The 15059-nt window shown below is 45.2% G+C and overlaps 1 protein-coding gene across 5 annotated transcripts in view; it reads left to right on the top strand.

Annotated features, from left to right (window-relative positions):
* Positions 1-15059, top strand: part of arhgef4 (Rho guanine nucleotide exchange factor (GEF) 4) — a 53652-nt gene that overhangs the window by 24887 nt on the left and 13706 nt on the right. For 3 of the 5 annotated variants that reach the window (XM_078938802.1, XM_023950085.2, XM_023950086.1), the window contains 4 exons: positions 3461-3603; positions 10763-10942; positions 11195-11395; positions 11531-11710. In XM_078938802.1, the coding sequence (XP_078794928.1) occupies positions 3461-3603; positions 10763-10942; positions 11195-11395; positions 11531-11710 (704 nt within the window). Of the gene's footprint in view, positions 1-2158; positions 2219-3460; positions 3604-7620; positions 8482-10762; positions 10943-11194; positions 11396-11530; positions 11711-15059 lie in introns of those variants that run through there. The other 2 variants (XM_078938803.1, XM_023950087.2) reach the window with 2 other exon arrangements.

The following is a 15059-nucleotide window of genomic DNA, read 5'->3' on the forward strand; positions in this document are numbered from 1 at the left end:
CTAAGATAGCACAAGGGATACAGTGAATGGGTAGAGGTGCTCTAGAAAAGGGGAGGAGCTTCCCCTGTTGCCCACTGGACAGATAATTCCGTCACACCTACAGTGGAACAGGAACCCAGACCAGAGACTATTGCCCTCATGCCACACATCTAGACTGAGCCTTCTGAGACCAGCGCCACGACACTCAAAGGGATCCAGCTCTAATCACATTTTCCTAGTTACACTCAGTGCCCTGGGTGGCAGCATACACACTATTTATTAGTTTATTATCCACGATAAAGTGAAAGAAAAGGAGGAAATGATTAAAGTACATTTATAGTTTCTGTAGAAGCTCCAATCAAAACATACTTCTTCTTTGCCTCTGCTGATGGGTGACTTCTTCTCCATGGAAAGTGTCTGGATGACATAAGAAAGCCTGATTGTTGCTCGCTGCATCGTGGACATGTCCCTCCACTTAGCTGTCAAAATGTGCCTTGTTGCTCTTGAAATGCATGAACACTTTTTGCTCCAGTGCTTGTTGGGCTCTAGGCCATTTCTGTTTGAAGTGATTATCTTCTAGGCAGCAGTGGATACAGTTTATTTTTGCCCAGACTGAGATGAGGCTGTTGTATTTGTCCATGTCACTTACTTCCCTTTAGTTTGAGGATGTGTAACAGGGGCCATGGCCACCAACTGATCTCAGAGGGTTAAATAGAGTTTCTGGCTGTATTTTACAGATTACACCTACTATGACTCCCACTCCAGGGAGTCATTTAAAAAAAAGGCAAATTGATGAGAGTTTCAGTCACAGTCATATTAGTCCTTTCAGACAAACTAGAGAAGATCCAGAAGAAGCTGACAGGAGGAAACGCTACAGTCAGTTTACAGTTTATTCACTAGTGGGACCAACGGCAAAAGAAACGCTGGTGTACAGACATGAAACGTGAAAACATCTGGACAAGTGTTGGACTTGATCTTAGCAGCGTCTGTCTTTTGGGTTAGATAGCATCATTTCAAGATTTTTGTCAAATTGTGCCTTTATTTGGTCAGAAAAGGATCTTTCAGTGAAATAACCTGATCTCATTTAGGTAAGTGGCAATCTCACTCCCCCCCTCAGATGTGGAAAGTGCAAAAGTGTAGTTTTTCTTGTCCTTGTAATTCTCATACTTCACAATTGTGTATTTTTAGTCCAGGTTTTCAGAAGAGCTGTCTGCTTTTTCTTTGTTCCCTTTCCTTCATCCCAGCGTCTGACCTGGATTTGTCATCGTGTAACAAACAGGGAGAGTTCCAGAGTCTTTGTTTGATTGGTTGTACTGTGTTGGTGCGACGGATCTCAGATATTTTCCATTGTGAGGCATCAGTGCCCCGGGCTCTTAGGGCAAAGCCACATCTCTGCATGAAAGCATCCAAAACAACATGACCTCCATTACGGGACCTCGTTCTCTCCATCGCTGGATATTCTGCCCTGCAGGCAGTTTTCTGTTTTATTCCACAACCTCCTCCAGTTCAGATGGATGTGACCCAGTTTCATCACAACGCACCGCTAAAAGTTACAGGAAAGAGCAAAGTCTTCGCCTTTTGTTTGTGTTCTAAGAAATTCAGAAACAAATGGAGTTTCGATACTGAGGTGAGCGCCGCGACCTGCGCCATGCACATCCTGAAACTAGAAACCGTGCACGCACGCACATGTACACAAATGCATTCACTCATTCACATGCACACGCTTACAAAAACACACGTGTGTTCTGCACAAACACACTTGAATGATGTCCAATCTCATCACTGGCTGGGTTAACCTACATTCAGGGCTCAGGAGGATTAAATACTCTTGACTGACCAAACTCACCGCTGAGCTTTGGGTGGTGATGTCACTCAGAGTGTTTCGAAAGTTAGTTACATTCAGCTAAAAGGACAAATGCTTGGATCACGTGACTCGTGCTGGACATGTTTAAGTATGGAGAGAAATTAGAAATGTATTTCCTTCAGTGGTTGTAGCAGGGCTTAAAAAAACTTTAAAGGAAAATAAAAATTATTTGAGAATATGACGTTCACTTTTAAACTAAAGCTAATATATATGTTAAAAGTATATTATTCTCAGAGACACCGAATTGATACAAAATGCGTGACAGGAACGACCAGTAGGAGGCACTGGTTTTTTTCTTCCGGAAAAATCAGAGGCAGTCAGACTGAGAGAGTCACGGGAAGAATGGCGGCCCATCTCGGTGGTCAACGCCCCGAAGTAAGTAGCCTCTATGTTTAACACTAACATCTACTGTCTTCATGTATTGATTGAGTCATTGTCTGGATACGTTTAGAAGGGAAGGCTGATAGGAAAATTCTAATGACCGAGCATTCCACTGGTATTTAAACGCAGCACTTACGGACGAATCTGTGAGACGTGAAAAGAGTCTCACGGTAGATCCGTGCGTAACTTTGGCTTCGTGTGTGCGTAACAAGGGATTCGTGCGTGTTTTTTAAAGACGTGTGTGTGTAAGTAGTTTCAAGCTGTTGTAATCTTAATTTGTGCATACGTAAATTGCATTTTGTATTTTCTTCATTTTATATTTTTTTAACCTATACACAAAACGTATTATGTGAGTAACAAATCACGCACAAATCCAAATTGTTGCACAAATCCTAATTTACGCACAAATCAAGAATTACGCACGCACAAATCCGACTGAGTCTAATTTCTCTCCATGTTTAAGCCTCATCATACATTCAGCTTTGCAAACCAAAACGTCTTCATAGAAAAGCTTTTAGACAAAGATCTCCTTTCTTCCTGTTTCCGTGGTTTTGGCAGTTTTTCTGCTGAATCTTTAGCTGATAACAGGAAAAGTTTGAATCATCCACCGGACTCCACGCGGTCCAATCAGATTCTCTTTGCAGGAAACTGTTTGAGGCTTTCCTGTAGGAGTGGGAAGACTCCTGGTGAGGTGCGACGCCCGGAGTAGTTTGAGCTCGCCAGCCAGGTCGCCACAACCTGGGAGATGTGATAAAAACAAGACATTTGATGGAACCAAAGTGGGGAAGATACAGTCTGTACTGGTTGAATGACGAGGACTTGCTGCTGGTTGATGATAGTTGGGGGAGGGGTTATCCTTGAATGGGAAGAGAGCCACACCCACTCTCCAGGTAAAGGAGGTAACCTCTGCTCCCAGGTTCAGTTCCCGCTCTGCCCCTCCCATGTCCACAGGAGGAGCTAGCCTTCATTAATTCTATGTGGCATGAAAAATCAAACCTTCTACCTGAATCAATGACATCGGCTCCTGAGGTCATTGGGGCGATGCATGGTTGGTTTCATTTTGAGCAGATCCAATCACCAAATTTCAACATAGAACAAACATAGAACAGTAAATCTGCCTCTGCCCCACTTCCATTTGCAAACTCCAGCAATAGAAAGGCATCAGGTCTGTGTGCATCACTGACAAAGAGTCAGCGAAGCAACCCGAACAGACCCCCCCTCTGTCCCCTGTCTCAGCTGCAGTGCTTCCTGATGGAGCATCGGACAAAGCCGGCGATGAGCTGGGCAGCGAAGATGATCTGTACGAAGACTTCCGGGGTTCTGGACATCGCTTCGGACATCCAGGAGGAGGTGGAGGGGAGCAGCTGGCCATAAACGAGGTAAAGTCAACACCTGCAGAATCCCAAAGTTCTGTCAAAGCATGCTCGCTTTAGAAGAGTCTGGAAATATCTCATTCGAAATTCAAACACAATGGGTATTTAAGTTTGTTGTTGGCAGTGGGCGTGGTCACCTGCTGTGGAAATCCCAACAGGTTTCTTCATGAACTAATGCCTCCAGGAGACACGCCCCCATCTGCAGTGACTGCTGGAGGGGGCGTCTCCAGTTGGGACACGCATGAGTGAAAATATTAGGAACACTTAGAAACAGAAACGCATCTGAACATTGAGTCTTTGTGTCTCATTTTGGAGAAAAGTAAAGAGCAGCAGTGAATGCTGTAGACAGACAACTCTAACTTTTTTACTAGAAGGCACATTTTAAGATGTGTATTCCTACTTGGAATGTGTTTTTGCTGCATTTTGTTGTACTTTGCATGACCCAAATGAGACCAACACAACTTTAATCGCCTCTCTTGACCTCAGTCTGTAAGTGTTTACTCTGTTTCTGGACATGACGGTTGAGGAGTCTTTGGTGGTGATAAAACATGACTGTTGGAATGTGTGAGGAGCGGTCGTAGGGGATCACAGTCCCACAGCCGCTTTGTCATGAACACGCCTCAGATAGCAGCTCAGAGGTTCTGCTGGGTCTCACGGCACACACAGCAGAAACTCTGACTGCTTCATTCATTCCACGTTTGTCATCCATACATTATTCCCAGCATCAGACGTCTGTCTGCAGGAGCAAACCAGCTTCCACAGCAGCCAGAGGAGGAGATTACAGCTTCAGCAGATCCACCAGAGAAAAGCTCCTTCCTGCTTCAGGAAATATTGCATTTGTTTCCTTTTTTATGCTTCAGTAAAAAAAAAAAGCTTTTGCTTTTTAAACAAATTGGTTGTTTGTTTGGAATATTGTGACCCAGACTTTACTAATGTGGAGTTTAACATTAACATGAAAATAATTCCTCCTCAGTGACATGAAAAGGACATAAAATGGAGAAAATGCCAGCAGTTCAAGTGGCAGAACATTGAATGGGTTCACTAGAACATGAGATAAGTGCAGATGCTAACACACTGTAGGCCAAATGTATTACTTTTAGTGATCTAAATGCTCTTGATGATTAAAAACAAAAGCATTCTAAAATTAGCACAGAAGTCTAAAGCTACAAACATCAGTCTTGGTGAACTGCCCTTCACGTTGATAAATGTGTCCAGCAGACGTCTTTCTTTGTGGTGACCTGGTTGTCAGCTGCTCTGGGCAGATGTGAGCGGACAGTAGGGTGGAAAATCCATGTGGATGTTGAGAAGAGGTCAATGCAAAGAGGGGAACCTCACAGATCTGCACTGATAGGAAATATGGGGCTCATAAAGAGGAGTTCAGCATCCCCACTTACAGAAAAGTCCTGTTTATGTAGTTTGTAGTTTATGGATGCAGTTCCTGCCTGAAGCTAAATGTGCACAAAAGAAACCCAGCTGTTGAAGAATGCATTCACAAAAGCTAGTTTTATCTGGCTAAAATGACAGTTTTACCAAAAACAACAAGCAAAATGCCGTAAAAGTAGGAACAGGGTGACTGAGTCATCCTATTTCTGTAGATCAGCAGTCAAACTGGAAAGAGCTTGTCCTACGCTGCCCCCTGGTGGCTCTCTGGGGTAATTGTGTCCCAATGCTTGCTGTCATTTTGTGAGGCACATGCATTTGCAGATGTGAAGCTTCTACTAATGTTTGATGGAGAGTTCGGTATAGAATAGCACCAAGGCTTCTTCTTTCAAAGAGAGAAAGAACAAAAAAATAAAATCAGCTCAGCAGAGAGGAGGTCTGCAGGATGCTTTAGCTCAGATCTGCACCATCTGGACAGAATCAGCGGTTCTTCAGCTGAAGTTCAGGTGTTTCACTGCTGAACGGACAAACTGAAGCCAAGAGATCCTTAAGGAAGCATGTGACTTTTCTAAACAGTCAGGCCAATTTGAGCCCCCTGTGATCTAGTAAATTCTCCCACTTAAGAATCATGGAGGGTCTGACATTTTCATCTTATGTCCACTGTGAGAGACATCATCTAAAACTATCTGGAAATCCCATTGGATGGTTTTTAAAATTATTTATTGGTCTGCTACTGCTACAAATAAGTATTTGAACCCCGTCTATCAGCTAGAATTCTGACCCTCAGAGACCTGTTAGTCCACCTTTAAATAGTCCACCTCCACTCCACTTATTCTCCTAAATCAGAAGCACCTGTTTGAGGTGGTTAGCTGGATAAAGACACCTGTCCACCCCATACAACCAGTAAGACTCCAACTACTAACATGGTCCAGACCAAAGAGCTGTCCAAAGACACCAGAGACCAAACTGTAGACCTTCACAAAGCCGGAAAGGCCTACGGGGCAATTACCAAGCAGCTTGGTGAAAAAAGATCCACTGTTGGAGCAATTCTTAGAGAATGGAAGAAGCTAAACATGACTGTCAATCTCCCTGAACTGGGGCTCCATGCAAGATCTCACCTGGTGGGGTCTCAATGGTCCTAAGAAAGGTGAGGACTCAGCCCAAAACTACATGGGAGGAGCTGGTCAGTGACCTGAAAGGACCACCGTTTCCATGGTTACTGTTGGTAATCCACTAAGACGACATGGTTTGAAATCATGCATGACTCAGAAGGTTCTTCTGCTTAAACCATCACGTCCAGACCCGTCTGACGCCAATGACCATTTGGACGATCCAGAGGAATCATGGGAGAAAGTCATGTGGTCAGATGAGACCAAAATTGAACTTTTTGTCTTAATTCCACTCGTCGTGTTTGGAGGAAGAAAATGATGAGTCTCATTCCAAGAACACCATCCCTACTGTGAAGCATGGAGGTGGTAGCATCACGCTATGGGTTGTTTTTCTGCACATGGGACGGGATGACTTCACTGTATAGAGGAGAGGATGACCAGGACCATGTATTGTGAGTTTTTGGGGAACAACCTCCTTCCCTCAGGTAGAGCATTGAAGATGGGCGTGGCTGGGTCTTCCAATTGGACAATGACCCCAAGCACACAGCCAGGAGAACAAGGAGTGGCTCCATAAGACAGATCTGAGGAGGAGGGGGCCAAAATCCCTCCTGGAGTGTCAGCAAACCTGCTGAAAAACTACAGGAAATGTTTGACCTGTGGAATCACAAACAAAAGCTACTGCACTAAATGTTAACATTGATGTTCTCAGGTGTTCAAATACTTATTTGCAGCAGAAGCAGACAAAAACATTTAAAAAATCCTCCAATGGGATTTCCAGATAGTTTTAGATGATGTATCTTACAGTGGACACATGATGATAATGTCAGATTCCTCCATGATTTCTAAGTGGGAGAACTTACTAAATTATTGGGGTTCAAATAGTGTCAGCTGCTGTGTTCAGATGTTTGGTAGAACTCGTTTGTTGGAGGTTAAAAAGACCACGTTCATAGAGAAAAGCCTCACTTCTCCAGATCATTGGCTCTAACTAGTTCCTGAAACCACAGATTTCCCACGTTTGTGGTTGTCCGTGAAGTAGCATGTGAGCAGACATGAGCAGATACCAGGTGTGTGGAGACGTGCTCTTTCCACATGAAGGCTTTCTGAGGGTCTGCATTCACGTTGGTCCAGCTGCTGCTCTCACAGATCTTTTTAGAGCTTAAGGACAGAGATGGCAAACAGCAGACGTACTGCAAGCTTCTGCATCTGCAAATAGTTTGGAACTGGTGTCTGGTTCTGCAGTCCACGTTTTAACGAAGGAAAAACGTTGAAGTCAGTGAGATTCTACAAAATAATTGGACCTTTTGTAGCAGGAAAAGCCAACAAGCTCAGCTTCTCACGCCTTCGTTCCACCACCTATATTTTATTCAGCATGATCTACTCTGGACCCCTCCCTCCGGGTCCTGCCCACCCCCACACTGCCTCCTCGCCTCGTGGGGGGTGGGGGGTGGGGGTGTTGCTAGGGCCTTCCCTGAACCATTCTGGTATCCAGGATGTGCTGAAACGCCGTGCATTCTGATTGGCTGCCTGCCACTCCAGGGTGGGCACAGATGGAAGGAGGAGAGGAAGGAGAGGAAAAAAGGAAAAACGGTTCATTCTGGTAGTCGGAGCGATGAGGGAGCACCATTTTAGGAGGTGCTTTTGATGGAGGAGCCAGACTCTGGGAATGAGAGGACGGAGTCTGAGTGGAAGCAAACGTGCGCAGACCGCTGTGAACGGAGACGATGACAGAAGAGGAGCTGGGATCCAGAGCGATGAAGCATCCTTCCCTTTGATCCTGAGCAAACACCAGTGAGGAGGAAGCAGGAGAAGAACTGCTAAGTCAGTGAAGGAAAGCAGCGGAAAAGAGAGGAGGAGCCGCCGTGCTGACCCCCCCCCCGCAGTCATCGGGCACTCGGCCCCCACCGGCAGGCCGCGGCGGCGCAGCACATCGCCAAGGTGGCAGGAGAAGCTGGAGCTGAGCGGAGGTGGACAGCAGCCCGAGACGACAGCGACAGAGAGAGCCGAGGAGGCGGCGAAACGGTGTGGTGTGGAGGCTCGGTGCTGAGGGAGAGGCGGTGGGGGAGGGGAGGCGGTCCTGTGGAGACAGAGGAGGAGGCGAGGAGACTGATGGCGCGCGGCGGCGGCGGCGCTGGGCGGTGGAGCAGGCAGAGGATGGGCTTCCTGAATACTGTGCTGCGCTGCAACCTGCCCCCCGAAACACAGAAGGTGGTGGTGTTCTTCATCATGATGCTGCTCATCATCATCAACGTGGTGCTCATGTTTCTGCTGGCCTTCCAGTAGAGCGCGGACACACACACACACACACACACACGGGCACATGAGGAGGACACCAGACAGACGGAGGCTGCACCGGAGGCGCTCTCGGACCCTCGGACTCGGCAGCAGAGGAGCTCAGGTACCAGCAGGAGAATGAAGCCGTGTGTTGATGCGTGTCCAGCTGCCGTCTGTGCGTCTGACCGGGTTGGAAGGGAAATTCCAGCTGCAGCAGGGATGGAGGCAGCTCCTGATCTTTAACCGAAGGCTTTTGCTTCCCGTCATAGTCCTGAATGTGTTCCTACGCTCTGGCTTTTATGTTTTCATTCAATAAAAATCTCCTAGATGTTTAGTGTTTTCTTTAGCCAGTTTCCATGGACCAATCAGAAGGAGGTGTTTGATTTAGAATGTTCTGTGTCTCTGCTCCTGGAAGCTCCTCACCTGCCTCTGCTGCTGCTGCTGCTGAGGGAGAACACTGGTGACGGACCTCAGTGGGGAGCACTGACCCCTAACTGCAGTGCTTGCTCTTCCTTTTCCACCCATTCTTGATCTTTGAGGCCTACTTTTCCCTCCAAGGGCTGCAGACGGGTTTTTCTTGGAACTTCCCTTTGGGGGTGGAGCTAAACTGTTCCCACCTGACGAGCACCAGCAGCAGCTTCTGCCCTGTTTTCAACTACTGTAATTTCAAGTAATATTATTCAACTGCAGGATGGAGGCAATATTAAAGTCAGCATTGGAAGACTTCTCAGTACGCTGCTGTTTTCTGGGTTTCCATTTGTGGACAGAGTTAAAAAGTTAGCGTGAAGAACTTGACAGATCTGCTTCAGGGAGAAGTAAATGTTAGTCTGCTGTGGTGTTCACTCCCTCCACAAACCAGCCAGGGGACAAACATGCAGCAACCAACCAGCTTGTGTCGCTGGAAAGCTGCGCATTAAAACAGTCGATTGGGCAGACGTGGACATGCAGCCTCTTCTGAGCTCTGGATGGAAGTCTCGTTTCTGTGCTCCATCATGTTTATCTGCTGGGGAATGTAGCCATGGCAACTGCCGTGTGTTCCTTTACACTGTGATGCTACATTTCAGTGTTTAATGTCCAACCTGAGCCTTCCACAATGAAGGCAGTGGCTGTGTTCATGCGCTGCCCCTCCTCCGGCTCTGTCAGCATCCTGAAGGGGAAATGGGCCTGAATCCATCAGGTGGACTGATCCGTTCTGCTGCTGGAACCTGGTTGATGACGCTGTGCGCTCAGAGCAGGACTCTGAAACAGATATAATCAGAGGTCCCATATTTAAAAAAATGCGTACAATATCAGCATAAAATAAAAAGATTTTGTCATGGTTCAGCTCATGCTGTTTTGCGTGTCGGATCAGCAGATGACTGCGGTTTCATCTCTCTAGAATGGAGTTGGGAGCGTAAGGCACCAACAAGGCAAAATGGTGCAGATGGGTTGCTTAGCAACTGCAGCATTGTCTGATCAGCTCCTCACCATGGGTGATCTGTGGAGCTAAGAGAGAGATCAGAGGAGGAACGGTGAGCAGACGAGCAGCAGTGTGTTGGAGTCGTCCTCACGTCCGGTCGTCTCTGGAGGGGCTGCATCACACGCGTGTGGTGTCCAGGGGCTTTGAAAGACACTGATCCAGCAGGGACACGTGTTTCTGTCCTCTCCCCGTCTGATGCTCTGGGACATGTGTGTGTCATTCAGTGAGACAAACATGAATCTGGTCAATCAAAACAAAAGTCTTCTGTGTTTTTTCCCTTCAAGGTGATGTTAAATGAAGTGGATTCCAGGATTTAATGGTATATAGTGAATTAGCAACATGCGGCGTGACGGGGTCAAAGATCTGAACCAATGGCTGAAGGAGGCTTTAATCGCCAGCGTGTGACGTCATTATGAGATCCACTCCAGTAAATGTATTTGCCTACACCTTTGACTGTCTAGGCTTAGATAAGATGTTTTTTATGCTAAAAACAGCATCAAGAAGTGTTCTTCTAACTCCTGGACCTTCTGGGAGCTGTTGAAGGAAGGACCAGATTCTAGTCCTGGCAGCCAGCAGCTCAGGAATCCTGAGGGAAGTCCTCATGAGAAAAAGGAATTCAAACGATTTGAACTTTCCTTCTGAAGGAGTCTGTGGTTTTCACCAGCATTCCTGCTGGTGGTCAACAGCATGGCTGGAGCTCTCGACCATCATCAGCCCGCTGACACTCAAATCAAAGCTCTTGGTTCTGCTTAAGGTAAAGGGTAGACCACTGAAGTGAGCAGGTTGGAGAGCTAATTGTTAACAAACAGGTGAAATGGATGTTCCAGATTGCAGAGCGTTCTTTGGTTTTGATGTCGATAACTTTGATGGACCACGTCCTCAGTACCCCGTCAAGGAGCTGGCGGCATGTCCTCCACAGTGTGAGACCAGATCTTCTCTTCTGCAGCTGATCAGCGATGGCAGCGTCGTCTTCGCCGAGGCTCTGTGGGATCACGTCACCATGGACGTGCAGGAGCTGGGCTTCAAAGCTGGTGACGTCATAGAGGTGGTGGATGCAACCGACAAGGAGTGGTGGTGGGGTCGCATCATGGACAGTGAGGGCTGGTTTCCTGCCAGCTTTGTTCGGGTGAGAACCCCTGTGCTTCCCTTGATCTACCAGCTGTATGAACCCTCTCAGCGTGTATTTCTTATTTGAAAAAACGTTGCTGTTGCTGAGTAACCAGTCTGGCATAATGGACCCCTAAGAAAGAAATGATTAGGCCAAAGGGGTAAAATACAAAGAAAAGGGAACTTTATGCACAAAAGGAAATAATTATTGAAAGACTTTTTCATAAGAAATGATTTGACATGTTTCCACCTTGGTATGTTCTGCCCTCAGTTGCGTGTAAATCAGGATGAACCAATGGAGGAGTATCTGGCACATCTAGGGGAGATTCAGGCTCTTGATGAAGGCCAGGCCAGTCTCGGTTCTCTATCAGGACCTGGCCTACCCTGCAAAGAACAAATGAGAACCAATGTCATCAATGAGATCATGAGCACCGAACAAGACTACATCAAGCATCTGAAGGACATATGTGAGGTCTGGACATGCTGTCACTCTCTGCACTACAGTAGTTGTTCTGACTGAAACGGACTTCCTGTCCACAGCTTTATCCACACAGTGCTTCTTAAATGTCTCATCAGCTGCTTCTGTGATCCTGCTTGTGTCTCACAGGGTTATATCAAACAGTGCCGTAAGAGGACAGACATGTTCACTGAAGACCAGCTGCGCACAATCTTTGGGAACATCGAAGACATATACCGATTCCAGAGGAAGTTCCTGAAAACCTTGGAGAAGAGATTCAACAAGGAGCAGCCGCATCTCAGCGAGATTGGCTGCTGCTTCTTAGAATATGTAAGCCCTGCTTCATCATTCATTCTAAACATCTGAATCCAGAGGCTGGTGGAAAGCCTGCAGTTCTCCAGGTTTCCCATCACTCTTTAGGCTTTTACAGCACTTGAGAACCGGAGTAACTCAAGCAATAAAAAACAGATGTTGCAACTCAGAACAGTTTTGAGCAAAAGCCACACACCCTGTATTACGCTTAAAAAAGAAGAAAAACCAAGAATAGAGGGCGGTCCCCACTGAAAAGTATGGAGGAGGCTCCGTAATGGTCTGGGCTGCTCTGCAGCAGTTGACACCAGGGGTCTTGAATATGTTCAGTTTCCTGGAAATCTTGGTACCATCCGCTCTGCAGTGTTTTCTTCTTTTGAAGCCCGCGGTGCAGCTGTGTTTGTTCGGGAGAAGAACATGGTGATAGGCAGTTGTTGTCGCTCTTTTCTATGGGTTTTAGAGAAACTCCAAATTGCAAGATGATAAATTAGGCATGCTGTTTTACATACGTATACATATTAACCCTTGTGCTATCTTAGATGACCCCACCCTCACACTGACGTCTTATTCCTTCCATGACAAAGGTGGATAAAGGTGGAAAGATTTCATGTGATCCATGGACACCAGTGAAGATAACAAATCATTGAAGAAAAAAGGTTCAGAGCTCTGTCTAGTGGGTCTAGATGACCCAACTCCCAATGCTAAAGTGCCTAGGATAGTACAAGGGTTACACTGCAGCGTTATTGACGCACAGGTAGAGAAGAAGCGGAGTGACTTTTTAGCCAATCAGAATGCAGAACACAATGCACGATGCAAATCCGTGAAGTAGCGAAACCGTGAAAAGTAAAGTGCGTTATAGCGAAGGATCACTGTATTTGATCTACAGTATTAAAGACATTTTGATCAGAATGACGGTAATGCGATTCAGCCAAAGTTTAGGCTCTGTTTTTGGAAATGTCCCGCCCCTTTAACTGTCTCCACCAATCATTCTTGGAGGCTTAATCACATGTCATCAGTCTGACCAATCAGAAGTGGTGAAAGTCTTCACTTCCTTGTTCTGATTCTGCTCATAAAGTCTCTCAGTTCCAACATAAATACCAGCTAAAGCTCGTCTTTAGCGGTGCAGCTTTCCACAGAATCCGGTGTCAGACCGTGGAACAAGTGAACAAAACAATAAAGCTCAGAGAAGAGAGTCTGTCTGCCATCACTACATCTCCCATGATGCATTGGATTAAAGTGAGTCTCAGCGTAAAATGAGTCTTCCCTGTTAAACATCTTAAATCCACAACGAACACATCAACAGTTTTTCAATCATCTTGATGAAATCAGAGGTCAACAGTTTAGTTCTCCTTCCAGGTTTGTGTTTATTATCAGCCAAACATCCCAGAGTTTTGTCCAAGTCATCTTTCTGACTAAACAACTTTTCTAATAACGTCTGGATTATTTTAGATGTTAAACTTAAGTAATAACAACATTTAAGTAACAGGATTAAGGTGAAACAGACACAATTAAACTAAATTGAAACAATTTAATAATCTTAAAAGAAATAAAACATTTTTGTTAAAGTTTTCAAAGACTTCATCTTTGATTAAGACAAAAGAAAACTACTGAAACTTCATCATGTTCACTTTTTGTGTAGCTACAGAAAACATAAATATAATGTTGTCTTTTTTTGTAAATTTGATCAAAAATATTGGGATCATATTGTTTAAAAATTACAGTTGTCTTTGCACTAATATTGAAAGAAATGTTAAAAAAATGAATCACAGTATAGAAAGAATATATTTGTTTTTTTGTGAGGTTACATAAAAATGAAAAAACAACTACCAGGGTAAAATGTCAAATAATTTAGTTGAAAATTATTAATAAAAATTAACTTAACTTTTATTACATCTTATAGAAAAAACAACTACAACTTCCAGATTTTTCTGCCACAATTATCACAAAAATGCATGTGAGATCGTGGAGGAGCTGTAGATCAATACAGACTATGAGTTTCTGCTTTTTAAATTTTTGGATGCTGGTGTGCCGTGGAATTTTTGTCAAGGAGAAAGTGTGCCTTGGCTCAAAAAAGGTTGAAAAACACTGCATTAGCGTAAATATGAAATGATACCATACAGTATTTTTTAAAACTAAAACCCTTCAATGTCACTGATCCAAATTATCACAAAAATATAAAATTATTAAGCAGTTTTTTTACACATATGTCACTTAAGCACCTTAATACCTATTTTTTTGGGGTCTTATTTTGAAATTCCACAGCAGATCAGTCTGAAACTTATTTTGTGACATTACTTGAAAGAATACTATCAGTGAATAGTGAAATTAAGAGTTTTTATTTTATACACATGTAAACATTGTATAAAGGACACATAAGTAACTTAATTTAATTGGGACTTTTTTTGAAAATTTGCATCAGACATGAATATATATAAAAATAAAAAAAACGCCCCTCTCACCCTTCCGTGGGTGGTTTCTCCTCCAAGCTCGGGTCCTCTACCAGAGGCCTGGGAGCTAGAGGGTCCTGCAGTATCTTAGCTGTTCCTAGCACTGCGCTTTTCTGGACTGAGAGGTCAGAGGTCTTTCCAGGTATCTGTTGTAGCCACTCCTCCAGCTTGGGGGTTACTGCCCCGAGTGCTCCAATTACCACAGGCACCACTGTCACCTTCACTTTCCAGGCTTTCTCCAGTTCTTCTCTGAGTCCCTGGTATTTCTCCAGTTTCTCATGTTCCTTCTTCCTGATGTTCCCATCGCTTGGCACTGCCACATCCACCACAACGGCTTTCCTCTGTTCTTTATCCACCACTACAATGTCTGGTTGGTTCTCCATTACCATCCTATCAGTCTGGATCTGGAAGTCCCACAGGATCTTTGCCCTCTCATTTTCTACCAACTTCGGAGGTGTTTCCCATTTTGACCTTGGGGTTTCCAGTTCATATTCTGCACACATTTTCCTGTATATTATTCCAGCCACTTGATTGTGGCGCTCCATGTATGCTTTCCCTGCCAGCATCTTACACCCTGCAGTTATGTGCTGGATTGTTTCCGGCGCCTCTTTGCACAGCCTACACCTTGGGTCTTGTGTGGTGTGGTAGATCTACACCTTGGGTCTTGTCTGGTGTGGTAGATCTACACCTTGGGTCTTGTCTGGTGTGGTTGATCTGAGCCTCTATGGCTCTGGTGCTCAGGGCTTGTTCCTGAGCTGACTGGATGAATGCTTCAGTGCTGTCCTGAAGGCCAGCCCTCTCTAGCCATTGGTAGGACTTCTTGATATCCGCCACTTCAGTTATGGTCCGGTGGTACATCCCATGCAGGGGTTTGTCCTCCCATGAGGATCTGTCCTCCAGCACTGTATCCTCTGTTCTCCATT

The sequence above is a fragment of the Oryzias latipes genome, chromosome 20, assembly GCF_053564925.1.
Source record: "Oryzias latipes strain Hd-rR chromosome 20, Olatipes_Hd-rR_3.1".
Taxonomy (NCBI): domain Eukaryota; kingdom Metazoa; phylum Chordata; class Actinopteri; order Beloniformes; family Adrianichthyidae; genus Oryzias; species Oryzias latipes.